Consider the following 18,976-nt stretch of genomic DNA (forward strand, 5'->3'; position numbering starts at 1 on the left):
ATGATCAGCTCTTGATAAATCCTGCCTCTGTCTGTCTCTCAGTGGTTTATCTATGATTCCTATATGGAGGAACTTGACAGAATGGAAAAGGCAAAAGAGAAAGAAAAAGCAAAACCTGTTGCAGTAAAGAAGGAGGATCAGAAAACTGGAAGAAAGTTATCCGTTGTGGAGATACCGGTATGTTTCACAACGTGGGGGGAAAGGTTGTTCAAAGTCCTGGTGGAGGCATCTGTAGAGCAAGTCAGGTCAAAGTAAATCATGTTGGCAGTGTAGCTTGTTGTCTTAGTAGAAAAAAAACACCTTTAGGAAATGCAAAAGTTAGTTTTTGCTAGAAATTGAATTCCCAAAACAGGATTTCTGTTGTGCTGTATAAAACAGGATTTTGATTTTGCATAATCTAAGTTTCAAGCCAGATTTCCAAGTGAGATATATAGCTCTTGGCTTTTGTGCGCTGTGTTTGTTTCACATTTTTGATTATTATGTGAGAGATAAAAGAATGAAATAGGTAGAAACACCCTGTGATTTTTCAAAGAGTTATAAGGGAGGATGGTTTTACATACAATGTTTCAATCTGAAAGGCACTGAAATTTATGATTATTTCAAAATACAGCACTGTAGTAAAACACTTCTCACTATTTTTTAATTTTAATTTTTAATGATTTTATTGAATTATAATTTATGCATTTTCTAATTATAGATAACTAAGTGGCATGCTTCAGAATATCAGGTGTCTTAACACATGCCATCCCTGACCTGATGCTGTGAACTTGCTGTGAGTGTGATACTGACTCCTAATCCAGATTCAGGAGTAACCTAGGAGTGCCTTGTGGGAACGACTGTTCATTCTATCAAAGTGACAGTATCCCCATCTTAAAAATATGATCCCACTTCAGACACTGACTGTACAATATATAGGGCAATATAGCAACCCTGAGAGATCTTCTTCATGTTCCAAAATGTTTTCAAAGGGTTCAGGAAGTTTCTATTATGGTTTAACTGGCTGGTTCTTTCTTCTCCAGTCTAAGGTAAACAATTTAGAAGGCAAACTGAAATAATTTCTTTAATGACTGGAGCAAGATGCTCTGAGAATTATAATACAGAATCATGGAAATCAGTTCGTAACTTCCTCCTAGAATAGGTGTAGACATATATATATAATGATAGATAGATAGATAGATAGATAGATAGATAGATAGATAGATAGATAGATAGATAGATAGATAGATAGATAGATAAATAAGATACATAGATAGGTAGATGGATGGATGTGTGTGTTTGTGTGTGTGTGTGTGTCTGTCTGTCTGTCTGTCTGTCTGTCTGTCTGTCTGTGGGTGGGTGGGTGTTTAATAAGAGCTGGCTCCTGAAACTGGCTTTAGCTCTTTCCTACCATATGGCCAATACAACTGCAGAGGATTTAGCTGGTTTAGCCACAAGGCAGCACTGTGCCAGCATAAACCTTACAGTATAAAGAGACCAGGAACATGTTCTGTTAGGCTTCTTCCTGTGAATTGTCCCATGGAAATTCACAGTCCTTTTGAAAACCAGTAATCCTTTCACCTGTGTGTGTTTTGGAGAATTAAGCCTCAAGTCAACATTGCAATTACAGGCTTAAAGGGTGGATTGCTAAAAGCAAAATGAAAATAAAGTGAAACCATATTGTAAAGCACCTGATGCTCACTCTGCTGACAACAGTGGGAAATTGAAATCCAGTCACTCATGCTATCTGTCCCTTTGGTGTTTTGCTTTTCACGCTTAACACTTTCCAGGGGGCTTGAGGGGAAACCAAAAAGTTGATGCACTCAGTAAGTGAAAGGAAAAGCTTCTTTATATAGAGCTGATGTCCCAAACTGAGGTCTGCTGTGAGGCTGATCAACCAACCCTGAAGTGTGTGAAAAACCTGATGAATTCTGACTCATTAACTGGAAAAAATGCAACCTGAAGTACTCCAAGGCTCAGATCAGACTTAAAACAGTTATTATGTCTGTTCAGATGTAGGTATATGGAAATTAAAAGCTGATGGTATCAGGATCTGTATTTCTGGCCACAAGTCAGCAAATGGAGAAGTAGGTTTTGTGGAGCTGCTAACTCACACGTTACATATGTTGTTACACTATGCTAATTAAAACAGAGCTTTTCCAGCTGAGTGCTTTTTAAGGCCAGACTGTGCTTGGTCATTGCTGAAGGGAACTGTGGAACATCAAGCAGGAGACATGGCTGATCTGGATCAAGCTGCAATGGCTAGAAGCCACAATTAATTTCCACCATTGTTTTGGTCAGGCTAGGTATTAGCAAGAAAAACTATGATAGCTACTGAGATAGCACCAGATTTAACCCAAGGGAAAGAAGAAGATAAAATGAGTGGCTATTACCACAGATGGGTCTCTCATGGAAGCTGTTGCTATGGTAGGAAGCCATAAAGGAGAAGATCCAAGAACTAGAGCCACAGCTGGAGATGATGGTAGGAGTTAGATGAGGATTTTAAAATGTAGTGAAAGAAAAGAGAGAGAAAACAATACTGGTGCTGAATAAGAGGTCAAAGGAGTGCATGACTGGAAAAGCAGAGAAGAACAGAGGGGAGGGGAAGGGAGGAGAGGGAGCCTTGGCAGTTCTTGACAGAAGCCTCTCACTAAAGGAGGAGAAGTAAAATGAAGCTATGCATTGCAGCTTTCTTGCTAGGAAAAGCAAGAAAGACATGGTTTAGCAAAACAGACAATAGAGGCAGCCAACAGGAAAGGAAGGGAGATAACCAAGAATTTCCACAGAAGGAAGGGTGAGAATTTTATAAAAAAGATGTGTGAGGGAGTAGAAGTTGGAATAATAGAAAATATTTAACTGGAGACTGTAATGAGGAACTCCTAGAAATCTCTCCATTTGCCTCTCACTCAAATGGAAGTAGAGGGGAAAGGGTACGCTACGTCTAATAACAGTGATACAACTTTTGGAACTTTTCCTCAGTATTTAATCAAGGCAATACACAGACCATGGATAACACAGAATACCAGAGTGGAATGATATTAAATTTTCTGAGCTGAAAATGTCTGGAAGCAGAGATAACTAGACAGAAGTGTTGTATCCGCCTGTCCTGCTCTTTCTGTTCCTGTACCATCTGTTTATGGCTCTGATTACAGAGAGGATACTCAATGATCTTAAAGGTCTTTTTCAATCCAAATGATTCTGTGATTCCACAGTTCTGACCCAGAGACATGGTGGTCTGACCCATAACCCTCCTTATGTTCTTGAATGAACTTAGAAATGACAGTATTGAGGCAGAAGCAAAATGCAAGGAGCTTAATGTAATTGGTGCAGGCTTGCTCCTCTCACCCTTAGATGGCAAGGTATGAAAACACAAGTCTGGTATTAAGGATTTTTAATTAATCTATGCAAAGGGGGGTGGAGCAATGTGATTAGACCATAACAAGGACATGTATGCAAGAGAGGTAAAATCAATACCCTCAGTCTGACTTTGCCAGCACATGGGGCAACAGAGTTAATAAGGAGGGAAAAAATACAGAACAGGGATTAAATATGAAATGGAATAAAATAGCACATATTTACCAAAGGTAGGCTGTGTCCAAATAATCTCATCTCTTTCTTAAATGAAAAGCAAGTTGTGTTTTTCTTGAACAAGCAAAGTAGAGGAAAGGTAACCTGGCTGGAATTCTGTTTAGCAATAGCAAAACTATTGCTATAGTGCTATTAGGCAATTAATAGATAGACCAGAAAAGTTGTTATTACAGCTTGAGAAGGACTGGTGGAGTAGAAGACTTCATTTTGGAGTATCAAAACAATCTTTGGTAAGGAGCAGGTTTATCTCTCTGTCATTACATTTCTCTCTGTAATGACAGAGAGAAATATGAGTGTGTTTCTCCAGCAGTTCCATGTTGGTTGGGGAGCTGTGATGTGGCTATGAGAGGCAAGTCCACTGTTGAAATTTAGTCCAAACAAAATTTATATTTAACGGAGAAATGTGCATTCCTGAATCATGTGATGTTCTGTCTCACTTGTCTATCTCATAATAGCATTATCCCTGTCTGAGATGTGCCTGGTGAGACAGCCCACAGGGTCACAAATATTACTTGGAAGCTCTTGGATGATGGCTGTCATTTGTCATGTAACAGGTGAATTTAGAATGCAATTAATTTTCACATTATTGTTCACCTGTTCCTGGTCATCCTGAAGGGTGCAAGAGTTGTTACTGACTCCCCTGTCTTCAATATTAAGTTTGCAGTTTATCAGAATTAAAAGCAAAGAGTGGAAATGAGGAGATGAGTACAGCTATGGAATTTAATAACTGCTTGATATGATATCAGCTAGGGGATTTTATTTGGAATTTACAGTTGGTGTTTGCATTCAGGTGTTGGCTGGGCAACAATGACAACAGTCCTGTACTGTGCTTCTTTTCTTTGTAAAGCAAGGACTCTTCTAGCCACAGTATATATATTGCTAGAGGTATGCATGGATATTGCACTGATTTCAGGGTGGGGTTTGTCTTCTGGATGTGCAGTTACACACCAGTAGAAGCCTACTAATTCTGTGCTGTTTGAATGAGACTCAATCTCCCTTGAGTCTCTGCAGAGCCCAGGAAAGAAGCAGAGGGACAGACATAATCTGACGTCATATTCTTAGTTCTGACTGTGACTGTGTGGTGTAGTTTGGTCAACCCATTTCACTTTTTCATATTCAGAGCACACTCTGAGCTGTGTTTCTTCCCAGTGTTGTCACTAAGAAGGAAATCTTACTGTGCTGGCAGCCATCAGTTCATAGCAGGGGCTTTAAGATTAAAGGCTTTGAAACACTGGTGGGGCTTTGGGGCAGCAGTAGTGGAGGGGGATTCAGATGCTTGGAGCAGCAAGCTCTCAGAGCACTTTGTATATGCCTTGGCATTCTGACATCATTGCACAGAGCTGTGATGACATATGGTCAACACTGTGGACTTTCAGGCTTTGTCCTTCCCACTGCTAGCACCTAGGCTTCTTGTCCTTCTTTCTAGTTAGTCCAGTTTGGATTTCACTGGTGATCACACTTACACACAGAGTATAGAGAGCACACTCACAAAAATAGTTGAGAATGGAGTTTAGTAAGATACGGTGATCAGCCAGAGGGCTCTGTGAGAAGGCATATGAACCAGCCAGCTGCTGACAGACAAACAGCCCCTGCTGGGCTCTCTTTTCTCCACGTGTCCATGGATGTGTGAATGGATCAGGTTGGAATTACTCAGTGATTGACGGAAGGACTCCTAAATCCTGTGACATTTACTTAATGCACGAGACCTTAGAGCTCTCCAAGTAGAGATGAGAGAGTGCTCATGCATGACCAAGCCCCTCTGATTTCATCACCAAATCTGATTAATTGTTGGACAGTGAGATGGAGTAGGAATCATCTGTGTCCTTTTAGATCATCCTGCCAGGAATTACATTGAAAGACAAGACTCTTACGTACCTTTAGAGGTTAGTGTCAGTATTGAGCTAAATCAGGAGCAAACACTGAAGTTACTGCAGCTCAGCTGTGGACGGCATCTTGCTATGCTAAATTTATAATAAAGCAATTACGTTTTTTCAAGTGCCTGTATCACTAGGTTCTGGTATGACACATTTCAAATTAATCTGTATTCAAGATCAAAGGACTCAGGTTTTTCAGTCACATGAGGTCTGAGGCACCTGTAAACAGGCAGGAAATACATTTTCTCTTCCTTTCTGTTCTCTTCAGCACGTCGATTCTCTAAGCATGGTTGCAAGGGCTGCTAAAATAGCGGAACGGATGGTGAACCTGAACACATATGATGACATTGCACAAGGTATGGCCCACTGAGAGGTGCTTCTAACTCAAGTCTCAAGTGTTAGTTCTGCACATAAGTACCTACAGCCACAGCAAGGACAGGACAGAACAGAGTAGAAAAACAACTAAAATGAGCAGGTCTAGGAACCTGCTGACTGACACAAGGCAAATAGTACATCAGACCATGGACAAGCAAAGACCATGGCACATGAGCCCTGCTCTGAGCTGGCTGGGGACAGCAGGTCTGGTGAGCACTGCCCTCCCTGCAGCACTTCCTTCCCTCAGCAGGTACTTCACTCCTGGATGCAGGTGCTAGTGACAGCAGCCACAGCAGAGATGATCCCTGCCCACATACCAACCATGGCAATGTCCTCAGTCTTGATGTCATTTTACAAAAGTAATTTTGCTGCATCTGCTCAGCTTCCTCCTGAAGAGCCATGTCTAGCCTGGGAGTGGCCTGAGGTCACACCTTGCTCAGGGCTTCTGTTTTCTTGTTAATTCTTTGTCTGCTGATCATCAGTTTGGTTTTTATTTTTCTTATGTGTGAGAGAACTTGTTAAAATGCATTTAAAGGGCTGAGTTCTGGTTTGGAGTCAGGACTTAAGAACTGAGACAGATTTTACACTAACAATTGGGTTGTGCAGAAGCTGTGAGGATAACAGATTGTCTTTTAAAACTTCCCTGACACTGAACTATGCTGATTGATTTCTGATTTATATACTGGGACCTTTCCTTGATTTTTTTGTTTGTTTAGATTTTAAATATTTTGAGGATGCATCAGATGAATACAGAGGCCAGAATGGAACCCTCCTCCCACTCTGGAAGTTCCAGTATGAAAAAACCAAGAAACTTGCAGTTACTGCCCTCTCCTGGTAAGTCTCTTCATTCCAAACTTAATCTCTACTGTTGAGTAGGGGAGTGGAATGGAATGTAATGAGGCAGGGCTGATTTCTCAGGGAAAACGGGTTTGATTTGTTACAGTCGGCTGCTTGGGCAGCACTGAAACGTGCCTGGTGCTTCTGGTTGCAGAGAAGATTGTGTAAGGCTGAATGTGACAGGATGTGCCCTTCAGCAGAAACTGAAGGCAGAGCAGGCTCTTTGCAGCACTGGGAAAAAGTGAGTGTGGTTAATGGGGCAAAGAAAAGTCCTTTCTTGGAAAAGCTGGATAGATGTGTTGTATAGTCCTACAGTATGCTGTAGGAATTGGCCCTGCATAGGACAGCCCCAAAAATCCAGCTATGTACTTGAGTGCTGACTGAACACTTCTTGTGCTCTGTCAGGCTTGGTGCTGTGACCACTTCCCTGGGGAGCCTGTTCTTGGGCCCATCCACCCTTTGGGTGAAGAGCATTTTTATAACATTGAACGTAGCTCTCTCCTGATGCAGCTTGATGGCATTCCCTTGGCTTCTGTCACTGCTCATCATGGAGGAGAGATCCGTGTCTGCCCCTCCTCCTCACAATGACATTTTGAGGGCAGTGAGGTCTCCCCTCAGTCTCGGGTTCTCAGGGCTGAGCAGACCAAGTGACCTGAGCCACTCCCCACGCAAGGGCTTCCCCTCTAGACAAAAGAGGTATTTGTGTACTGGGATCTTGCACAGTTCAGTGCAGTAGGCATTTCCCCTGCAGTCCACTTTCACATATTTTGGTCAGTCCAGAAATGATCACTGATACTTGCAAATCTACTCTCTTTTGTTCTGAGATATTATTGCTATGGTTATTGCTGTGGAAAAAAACCCCACTTACCACCAACACAAATGAGTCCTTTCACTTTTTAACATGCTTGATGCTCCTCAGAGCTGGCTTGGTTCATGCACTGAGCATGAGACACACCTAGTCAGACCCTGCCCTGTGCTCCCCTGCAGTTAGGCCTCCTCTTACTTGTTTGTGTGAGCACATTTGTGCCTTGATAAGGAGAATCTGTGGAGAGATAGAGCAGGATTGCCATCTTCTGCCTTTCAAGCCACTGTGGTATTATGTAAGAGAGTATCATGCATGCAGTTGTGTGAGAATTACAGATAACAGTAAAAATGAGAAGCAAAATTGGGAGAAAAGGCATCTTTAATAGATAGTTTATACTGCTGTTAAATTTATCTCCAGGAAATGATAAGAGAAAGATGACTCTGAAAGTGGAAGAATTACTCCAAATTGCTTTATGGAATAAGCTTTTCTAATTCAATTTTTATTCTCTCATTTTTAGCAGTGATGGTGCATTTAGTGAAAAGAACAAGAGCATTAGGATGCCTAGGTATTAGCCCAAATGAAAAAGGAGAAATGAAAAGAGAAGTGGGTTTATTTTATCAATTTTCCACATATGTTCATTTAATGGAATAGAGTTCACAACACAGCACTGGTTGTGCTGTGTGAGCTCAGGGGTAACAACAGTACTGGTCTTTGTCCCATGGAAATCCTACCTGCAGCAATCTACCTCCCACAGCAGAGGTTGTAGAGAGAGCAGATGTATTTCAAGTAAAGGGACTTTTGAAGACACAGTAGATGGCTAATTGCTCATTGCCAGTATTTACCACAGGAAATACAATGTTCACCAGCTGGGTCAGAAGGGAATTTCCCTTCCTGATCTGTGGTTGTGATCATGAGTTTATGAACTGATAGCTGTCTCTGAAAGCATCTCTCATAATTTAATAACAGGTACAGAAAGTGAGTTTATTGATTTAGAAACTCTTTAATTCTTGCCACTGAAACATAGAAACCTACATATTCCTGTCTTTTTGCTTTTCTCAAAGATCTAATTTTTAAAAGTAAACTTCCTGCAGTTATGAAATGGATAGGCCAAGAAGTGCTGGAGATTGACATGTCTGTCTTTTTATCTTTTTCATCTACTGTTTTGATCTTCTGATGTTCTGCTTTTTTGTGCATCATGGCTTTGGACGAGTTGCTTACAAACTTTATTAGTGCATATGGTCAAAGGGCAGAACCCTCAGACTGAGTGGAGTCCTGTGAGAATGAACTCTGAAGTTAATGTGCGAAACACTGTGTATTGCTGTGGAACTACGTGGTTAATAATAAATGCCATCTTATATATATTTTCTCATTACAGGAATCCAAAGTACAAGGACCTATTTGCAGTGGGGTATGGTTCTTGTAAGTATTAAATGCAAAAGAATCACTGAGAGATTTAAAATATTTAGCAAGTGTTCTGAGATCAATTCAGACAATCCTCTGAGGCATGGATTGCATCTCGTGGCAAGAACTCACTTAATTTCATAGCAATAAGTTGAGATTTGACTCAGTACGGGGATTAGGCCTTTCCATTCCATGACATGAACATTCAGAAATACATAGGCATAGACAGCAATTACTGTAGGACTAAACCAAATTTAAAACAGGATAATGTGATAATAATGGAATTGCTGAACTATTTTTTTTCCTTTGTGGTCTGGAGAGCAGAAATATACATGATTTCAAAAGAGTTTAGATAGATTCATGGAGGTCCAGTTTGCTGTTGGAGGGATAAACCACCTGATTCAGTAAGTTGATAGCTGTGAGTTGCAGGGAGCTGAGTACTTACAAGGGGACAGACTGACCTTCTCAATTTAAACAATTGCTACATGTGTTGGTGTAAGATACTTGGCTAGACTAGCAACAGGAATCTTTGATATCATCCCAAATATGTCTTTATTCTTACGTCTTTTTCTGTGCTCTGAGAATGGAACCAGATGGGTTGTCTTCATTTACACTGGTAAGGACTGTGCTTTGCTTGCAATGTTGCAAAATTTCATTTTCCTTTTAAATTTACATTTTTCTTTTGACTTTCACTCCATCTGAGTCTGGAAATGTTCTTATTAGTTTGCCAAGATGCCTAAATTGGCCTGACACTCTTTTTAATTCAGCAGGCAGCAGCTATTCTCAAAAGCAGATTAGAATCAGCTTTAGGGAAAAAAAGCATGGTGTGAAGTGCTCACGATGTCCTTGCCTTGTACAGCGCAGCAAAATCTTATTGTTCTCAACCCTCTGTGCTGAGAGAGTGCAGGAATTTAGTAATGCCTTCCCACTGCCCTGCCAGCCAGGTGGCAGAGGAGGGATATAAGCTCAAGGAAGGTAATCTCCCTGCTTAATAGCCTATTCCTTAACCTATAAATTTAATTGTTTTAATTTCATACACTTTGTACACTAGGCAAGACCAGTATGCTTTCTGGGTTCTGCAAAAGTATTAGTTAGTTCTATCAGGGTCCATTGTGCCAAAGGCAATACAGAGATGCAAAGGGAGGAAGACTCTAACTCAGTGGTTTCCCGTGTAGGTGACAAGAGAGCCAGAAATCTTCTTACCCCATTTTTGTAGAGGACAGAGGGCATAGCTTGTCTCAACCTGCTGAAGGCAACTAACAGCTGAGTTTCTGCTCTCGACTCCCCCTTAAGTCAGCACGGAGAGATCAGCACATCCAGAGGCCGTCCATCCTGATGTTCAAGGGAGGAGCTAAGTGGCTCTCTGGAAGGGGTGATCCCTCCTCACAAGTGAGCTGAGGCAGAGCACCTAGCTGGATTCATCTCACCTCACTTTAGTTGTCTTAAACGACTAAAGTGAGATGAGATAAATCCAGCCCAGAGGAAATGATCCTATAGTCACACAACGACTGGGATATCTTTGGGTCTGCTGTGGCCATAATTACATCATCAGTCTTCTGAGCAGTAGGCATTTGGGAGCGCTGCCAAAACACAAGTAACACATTTGTCCTGCTGCCTAAAATGTACTTTTTGAAACTAAAGATCCCTTGTTTACTATGGGTTGACACCACTCCAGACTCTTTCTTTACAGAGAGGGTCCTAGCCTCTCCCTTGCTTTTGTACCCTATTTCTGCAGTCTGCTCCAGTGATTTATTTGGATGGGGTTTCTGATGCTAACGGTGTTTCTTTGAGACAGACTCTTCTGAGCAAGGAAATATTGTCATCGTAATTTGCAATTCAGGGTTTATGCTGCCTGGCTGGAACTAATTTTTATTCCCATGAGGAGGAGCTGTCTTTCTGTTTTTATTTTTGCATAAATGAGATTGCTGGGTTTCTGGGTACACTGACAGCTTGCAGTTCAGGGTTCAGAGCCACTAGTGGGTGTTGGGCTTGTGTTCTGCCTTGCTGATGGGAACACTATGAATACAAGCTCAGGTCTTTGCCATCACCTCAGTTCATGTTCCAAAAGCAATTGTGCCTCTGACAGGCTTCAGAGGTGGCTTTTTATGTGCAGCTCCAACTGTCAGCACATGAGCTGAGTAGGGAATAACATTTTCTCTATGGCCAATGTATTTTATCCCACAGTTTCTTTGGATTTAATGGACGTAACTTTCCACTCAAGGATGTTTGAAGAGTACAGACTCAAACACAAAGCACTGGCAATCTGAGGTATTTGGCAAAGATGTCTACTCAGTTCTTCACAGTCTGAAGTAGGGCTCTATGTAGGCAGAAGAAAAGCACATAAAGATACATATACTGTTCTAACTTTCTAGTGTAAAATCAGCATAAGCATAAGTGCTGGCACAGGGTCCCTGCACTGATGTGACTGCATCCAAAGCAAGAGTTGCTGCAATTTGTGATCCAACTAAATTGGTGTCAAATCCAGACCAGAGTTTTCATGGAGCTTTCTTAGTAGATGTCCTGAGGCTCCCCTAAGCTGAAGAGTAAGTGTGGAACACAGAAGATGGAGCAGCTCTGGTTGCCCTCTCCTAAAACATAGAGACAGGTAAATACAGGGAGATTGGGCATACTTACTAGGCAGTCTTGTATTTTCCTGTTTCTCAAATGAACTGCCCAATGACCATGGATATTCTTTTATGTATTGCCTTGCACTGAGTGAGGCTGATGGATGGTTGGTCACTGCAGTAAGGGTATTCCCAAATAGGACATGCTTAGGATGCTTCAGTGAGAGGAGAAAATAAACCAAATGGCCTTTACAGCAAGGTACTGCCTTTTCCTGTTTGCCTCTCTAGTTTATAGGCATTTTCAGAATCAGGCACTTTAATTAGAGATTAGAATCAAGAAAATGAAAAGTAAAACTAGTGCACTCACAGAGGGAAAAGTCATTCTGCAGGGACTGAGAGGAGATATGCATAGAGATATGCTATTTGCCTCCTCTTTTTCTCCATGATGCCTTATTTCCCTTTATCTAGAAAACAAATAGTGGAAAAAATAATTAGTAGTGAATTCCCAATCCACTACTCACTCAAAAGATTGAATAAAAACAAAGATGAGCTTCATGTTACACCACTTAGGTTTGTACACAGCCTGTTTCAAGCCCCGGAGATTTATTCTAGTCAAATATTTTGTTTTCTAGCAAAATATCTTTCAGCCAAATACAAATTTGAGAGACATAAGGCATCATAGAATCATGGTGTGGTTTGGGTTGGAAGGAATGTTAAAGAGTGTTCAATTCAAATCTCCCTGCCACTGGCAAGAATGCCACTCACTAGATCGTATTGCTTAGGATATCAAACCAGTCCTTGAACACTTCCAGGGATGGGACAACAGGTTGTCCCAGCATCTCACCTTCTTCACAGTAAAGAATTTATTCCTAATATCAAACCGAAACTCTCAGTTTAAGAAGGTTATCCCTTGTTCTATCACTATCTGCCTATGTAAAAGGGTATCTCCATCTCTTTTATAAGCCTGCTTTAAGTACTGGAAGGCCACATTGAGGTCTTCCCAGAGCCTTCTCTTTTCCAGGTTGAGCAACCCCAACTCTCTCAGCCTGTCTTCATAGTGGGGATGCTCCAGCCCTCTGATCATGCCTGTGATCTCCTCTGAACTCACTCCAACAGGTCCATCTCTTCCTTGGCCTCCAGAGTTGATCATCAGGCAGTGTAAAATGGGGTGGAAAATGCTAAATGTTGAGGAGACAAGGAAGAGATTATTGTGATGATGATGGCTAAGCCTTGACTCCCTTACCCAAATTCTTGAGTATCAGGATTGAGAGCTCTTGCGCTCTAAGAAAAATGTATCTAAATGTCTCCCAGCTCTTATTCACTCCTTGATCTCTGAGAGTGTTTTCCCAAAGGGTGGCACATGCTAATGCTCTAAACAGCCAAGATATAGGCTCTGGCAGTGAGATTTTTTAAATTCAGTTAGTGTGTTTTCTGCTGATTCAATGCCATCTAAGTTTAAATCAAATCTTAGTATATACTTAACTGGATGCTGAATGATTGCATTCATACTTTTGCTAGTACAGTTATTCTATCAGTTGTCCTGACAAGAGGGATGGTAGTTTTGACAAGACATTTACCCTCTCCTTAGGTCTAGGGATCCAAATAATAGGTGAGATAATTCAGCAGGATTGGAGTCCTACAGTGAGAGAAGCCCACTGCATACAGATAAGGTCTGTGATCATTAATTAATGTTAACTACTTGTTAGCTGTTCCTGAAATGGAGAGAAATCCTTCAAGTTTTCTATGAGATCTCAGCCAAATTATGGAAATAACAATTGAGAACGATAGAATCATAAAATGTCCTGAAATGGAAGGGACCCACAAGGATCATGGAAACCCAACTCCTGTCTCTACATAGGATGATCCCCAAGAACACCACTATGTGCTTGTGAGTGTTTCCAAATGTTTCTTGAGCTCTGTCAGGCTTGGTGCTGTGACCTATTCCAGTGCCCAGCCACCCTCTGGGGGAAGAACCTTTTGCTGATATCCAACCTGAACCTCCCTGGCACAACTTCAGCCATTCTCTCAGGTCCTGTCACTGCTCACAGAGCAGAGATCAGTGCCTGTCCCTCCTCTCCCCCCATGAGGAAGTTGTAACTACAATGAGGTCTGCCCTCAGTCTCCTCCAGGCTGAACAGACCCCGTGACCTCAGCCCCTCCTCACGTGGCTTCCTCTCAAGGCCTTCATCATCCTTGCTGCCCTCCTTTGGATGCTCTCTAGTGAATTTATATCCTTCTTTTATTGTGGCACCCAAAGCTGCACCCAGAGCAGGACAATTTGCTCCCTTGCCCAGCTGGCCTGGTGTCCCCAGGACAGGGAGTCCCTTCTGGCTGCCAGGGCACTGCTGACTCATGTCCAGCTTCTCATCAACCAGGATCCCCAGGGTCCCTTTCCCTGGCACTGCTTTCCACCCCTCATTCCCCTGTCTGTCTGTACAACCAGAGTTGCCCCATCTCAGAAGGAGACTCCATCACTTGTCTCTGTTAAACTTCATACAGTTGCTGATTGCACATTTCTCTAGTCTGTCAAGGTCTCTCAGCACAGCCTCTCTGCCTTTGAGGGAAACATCAGCTCCTTCCAATTTACTATCACGGACAAACTTGCTTAACAGTCCTTTGAGAACCTATGTCCAAGTTGTTTGTGCAGACACTGAGGAGCACAGGGCCCAAGATGAAGCACCCCACCACAGACCAGGTGTCAGCCTGAGGTAATCCCATTTACCATAACCCTTTGTGTTCTATGCATCAGCCAGTGTTCACCCACTGCACGATGTAATTATCTATCTGCAGACTGGACGTTTTGTCCAAAAAGGATATTTAGGGAGTCCAGCTCTTTGATACATTAGAAAATAATAAAAAAATAGAACTGAAAAGAATTTTAGAAAGTTATTAGTCTATCTCCATGCAAGGTAATACTTTATTTAAAACATGGTTTGAGGTCTAAACTTAGTCCACCTAATGATGATTGCATGCCCTATAATTCCTGTCATCATTGACAGCATACCCCTGTAGATGACAGGCAAGCCTTGTAACAAGGACAGAAATGTATGTTTGAGAAGCAGAACATTAGAAAGCCTGAAAACTTTGATTTAACAGTACAGGCTGTGGGCTTAAGAAGGCTCAGTGTTACAAAATGTGCCAGATGTTTGCTTGTGTTTTCTTCTCTGCAGTGGTAGATTTAAAGGTTGTGATGCAGAATGTGGAACATAGTCTGGAATGGATTTATATAACAAGCTGCAGTTAAATTTGGTATTTTCTGATGAATGACCGAAGAGCTTCAAGTAAAAGCACCAAGTGGATTGAATACTGCCTAAAAAATTCACATCTTTGAAGCAGCTCTCAGAAAGTCTCTTCCAATATGTTTATGTATTTAAATTATGTTCCCAGAACAGGCAGAGAAGACTACTGGGAGCAGAAATCCCTACTAATCTTTCTCTAAGCTACATAGCTTGTTTTTATATTGGGAATAGAGATTTAAGACCTTGCCAGACAGAGAAAAAACATTTTATATTGCTTGGATGAGATTCTTTGCCTAGTATGAGGCTGTGTGTACATGCAATTCATGTGAGGGGAGTGCTCTGGAGAGGAGGGGTGGCTTGTCCCCAGTCACATAATGGCCTGTGTGCTGGACCAGGTGCAGCACTGACTGTCAGACTTTTAGACCCCACAGTGAAGCTATTGAAGTTTTCTGAGTAAAATGCTACAAAAGACTGATAGAAATTAATGTGGCCCACACATCTCACTCAAAGAGAAGTTCATGTTGCAGTCTGGATTCTGTTTGCTGTTTGGCATACATTTGTATGCTGTAACAGATTCCAGCCTTTGGAAAAACTAGAATTTTTTTCATTCAGTCATGTTGCCAGCATGCAAGTTGATAAATGCATCTTCAGTGGTAAAAGATCCACGAGGCTCCCTCTCTGCTTTTGGTTACAGGTTGAGAACTGCATTGTACCACCATAGCGTCTGAGTGTTTCCTTTTAGTTATGAATGTATTTTTTATTGATATTTTGGTATTTGTACTGTAAATTGAAAGACTGTCCCCTTTTTCAAATGCTTGTGATACCAGTTATTAATGGTAGTTGGGACAAGTGATATCGAAATATCAATTAGTGATATCTAAATATCAGTAGTGAAATTATGTTGAGGGAAAAAAGAATACAATCACAGAAATAAAACATAGTGATTTTATAGTCACCAGTGGTTTTAACTGATTATATTTAAGTTGCTACTGTAGGAGGATATTACAATACAGAAAAAAAGCATCAGTAGAATAAGGAGAGAGAAGAATTAAAAAGGAATTTGTAAGTTTTATTTGTGAATTGCTGTAGAACATTTGTATGGGCACTGAGTATGCCCACAATCAAACAGGAACACCCTGGAGGACTTGGGCTTGCTATGTACTAATTTAAGAGTGCTATTTGTACTATGTGATTTTTAAAAGCTGAAAGGAATTTTCCATTAATGCATTGTATTAATTAGAAGAGGCTGCTGGGGAATAAAACAGGAAATAAAATGTAGCAATCAGATGCCTCTTAGGCAAGCAGATCAAAAGCCCTTAGTAACTAGGTCTAATGCTATTCTATTATTTTATCCATTACATCACTGCTGACAAAAAGTTTTGAGGAGACAAATATCTGTGAGGTGTCAAGAAATGGAGCAACCATTCTAGGAGCAATTTAGTTCCCATTTGTAGCAGAATACAAGGCATCACTCTATGTTACGGTGTTCAAAAAAAGTCAAGCTGTGTACACATACAGAGGGAAGCCGTATTTTCAGGAGCAATAATTTTAAAAAAGTTTTGTGTAGAGACTCCAATACTGAACTTCATCAGAGTTCCTTGGATCTGTGGAGAGGAAGAGTTGCAAAGGAATTGAGGAGCTGAGAGAAATTTTAAGTGAAGTGTTTAATTTAATGCTGAAATGATTACCCTGGGAAGGCATGCTCATCACTGGTGACATGCCCAGGAGAAGGGTGACAAATTGGGAAGGGTTCAAAAAAGAAAGAATGATCTAAGAGCGGGGCAACTGACCTGGGAAACAAATTTAAGGAATTAGGTTTGTTCAGCTTGTCAAAGAAAAGCTTATTAAGTCTTTGGATTGTGGTCTGTTAACTCCATGTATTGGGAAAGCAGATCATGTAACAAAGGGATCTTTAATCTGGCAGACAAATGATGTAACAAGATCAAAGAATAGCTGGAGCTACATGAATCAGGCCAGACAATGTGTGGCTCTTAATAGCAGATGAGCAATTGAGAACAATTAATTTTGGCATGTGCTAAATTACCATCTTCTGGAAAATGTAAAATGTGGAAATTTTAAAGATTTGATATTTGTTCTCTGAAGTTTTGGTCTGTTGAAGATACAATTTCTTCATTTAAAGATTTAAAGTAGTGAAATCTTGTGTCCCTGATATTTTATATTTTTCAGGAGTCTGATTTATTCACTCTTCTAACCTTTTTATGGGCTTCTTTCTGTACTGTCTGCCATTTGAAACTTTAGAGTTCATTTGCAAAACATCTATATCCTCCCCCATGGTCTGACAGTCTTTGAAAAACCTCCCTAGTGGAATCAGTGTTAGAAATTTAAGCCATCATACATCCAGTTTATTGAGATCACCAATTATGGTCGATTAAACATAATTACACTGAAAATAACACTTTAGAATCTGTTTTCCAAATACTGACTATCGCTTACCACATATTCAGGGAGAGAAAGGACCTATTACACTATCAACTGTTAATAAATATAACCTAATAACCATAATGCATCAAGTGTATCACATGAAAGATGAATTTAATGTGGGGACTTAATTACTGATTTGTAATATAACTTCTGTGAGCTTTGCTTGGTTTTTCTGAACCTTAACATTTTAATACATATAATTTTCAATTAACTCACAATATTAACTTTTGGTGTAGCATTTTGTTATGCTAGAGATAGTAAAGAGCTCCATTGGCGTGTTTGGGAAAAAATGTATTAACAAATTTTCTAGAGCCTGGGGATCAAAGGAGCTACTGAGACATCCTGTTGTGTCTCCAGTGCATTGCAGGCCATTAAATTCCACCCACCCACCTCTCTGTGTAGACTAGTTAGCTTGATTAGTGCATTTTTATCCACAGGAGGCTAAACACTTGTGTACCGTAGAGTCTTATCTGTTCAATAAAACTAGTCTGACCCTTTTCCTTTCTTAGCTTTGTCTCTGGAAATGGCTCCACTTAAGCTATTGTGGGAATTCTTTTCTTAGCATTTGGACAGCAGCATTCAAGGATAGACAGGTTATCTCTCTGTTGTCAATGCCAAGGGGATGGTCTTGTGATGAAAATCTGCCAAAAGATTTTCTGACCATCCATATTGAGACACCCCTTGACTCACTAGGAGAAGACAGTCCACAGGTATTGAGGACAGGCAAAAGAGTTCTAAGTACTCTTTCTTAAAAGGATCGTGTTTGCTTCATTTAAAATATTCGTTTCCCCACACACAGTTGTTGTTATGCCTGCATTCTATCACATAAACACTATATGTTTTTATTTTGCATTCCCTCCAAATACTAAGGTTACATTTTCACCACAGCTTGACTTTTCTGTAGCAAATGTTCTTGAATGATTTCTATTTCTCACACTCTAGTCTAAGTAGTCAAAATTTTGCCAGGCCCTGATGCTATAGTAGTCCTGACCATCTTCACCTTCATATCTTCTCCAGAACAGTGGAATGAATCCTGACTTCCCACAGAGCCTCTGTACTGCTGGCTGTGTTATTGTGCTTGGGTATCAGCTCCCTATCTCTTACCTGCATGCAACCCTGACACTTGACCTGTTTTCCTGATAATCCAATGCTTAGGTCAATAAATAGCAAAGCAAAATCTGGATAAAACACAAGCCAGTGTTACTTAACTGTAATGTATTTACTCCTGCCAGATACTTAAATACTTCTCCATTTCACTTTGTAGTTAAAAGGGCTTGGTTTCCTTCTGTTTGCTCTATATTTCATAGTTGAAACCTTGATATGGGGTATAAAGTAGATATCTTAATCTGAGTGCTTTGACTTGTATCTGAGAGATAACAGTAGTAAGACCAAAGGTTCAGCCTTTATTTTACTCTTTGCATTAGAAGTTTGAGGATGAGGTTTGGTAACTTGGGTAGATTCACAAAAAATAATAATTAAATTTTTTTTTTTTTTTTACCTCACAGTAGTTCAGATTTGTATGTCACTTTCTTCAGAAGAATTCCAGAGAATTCCAGAGAATTACATTTTCCATGTAAGGGAAAACAAAATTAATTGATTAGTTTGGCCTCCATAGTGCTCCATAAGTGAATCAGGGCTGATGAATGCCAGGAGGCATAAGATCTATTTAGGGCTTGTGTAGGCAGATGCATTGGTTCAAGGGAGGGTTTGGTATGCTACGGATTTGTTCTGGTTGCCTCCCAAGAAAAGGCTCTGGATCCAGTGACCTTGAGAGGTTTCTCCATTTTCTCTGTTTGTGAGATGCAACCATGCTTTTGAAATCAGCCACACAGATAAGAAATGCTGTTGGCTCTGTAAGGTTTATTTATCAGTGAG

At 40.7% G+C, this 18,976-nt stretch overlaps 1 protein-coding gene across 1 annotated transcript in view; it reads left to right on the forward strand.

The window, feature by feature from the left end:
• The window catches only part of DNAI1 (dynein axonemal intermediate chain 1), a 135,801-nt gene that overhangs the window by 23,139 nt on the left and 93,686 nt on the right, over nt 1-18,976 (forward strand). The window contains exons 9-12 of the mRNA XM_063179803.1: nt 43-177; nt 5,707-5,794; nt 6,530-6,647; nt 8,831-8,874. Coding sequence (XP_063035873.1) covers nt 43-177; nt 5,707-5,794; nt 6,530-6,647; nt 8,831-8,874 — 385 coding nt within the window. The remainder of the gene's footprint in view (nt 1-42; nt 178-5,706; nt 5,795-6,529; nt 6,648-8,830; nt 8,875-18,976) is intronic.

This window comes from Melospiza melodia, chromosome Z, assembly GCF_035770615.1.
Source record: "Melospiza melodia melodia isolate bMelMel2 chromosome Z, bMelMel2.pri, whole genome shotgun sequence".
NCBI classification, from domain to species: Eukaryota; Metazoa; Chordata; class Aves; order Passeriformes; family Passerellidae; genus Melospiza; species Melospiza melodia.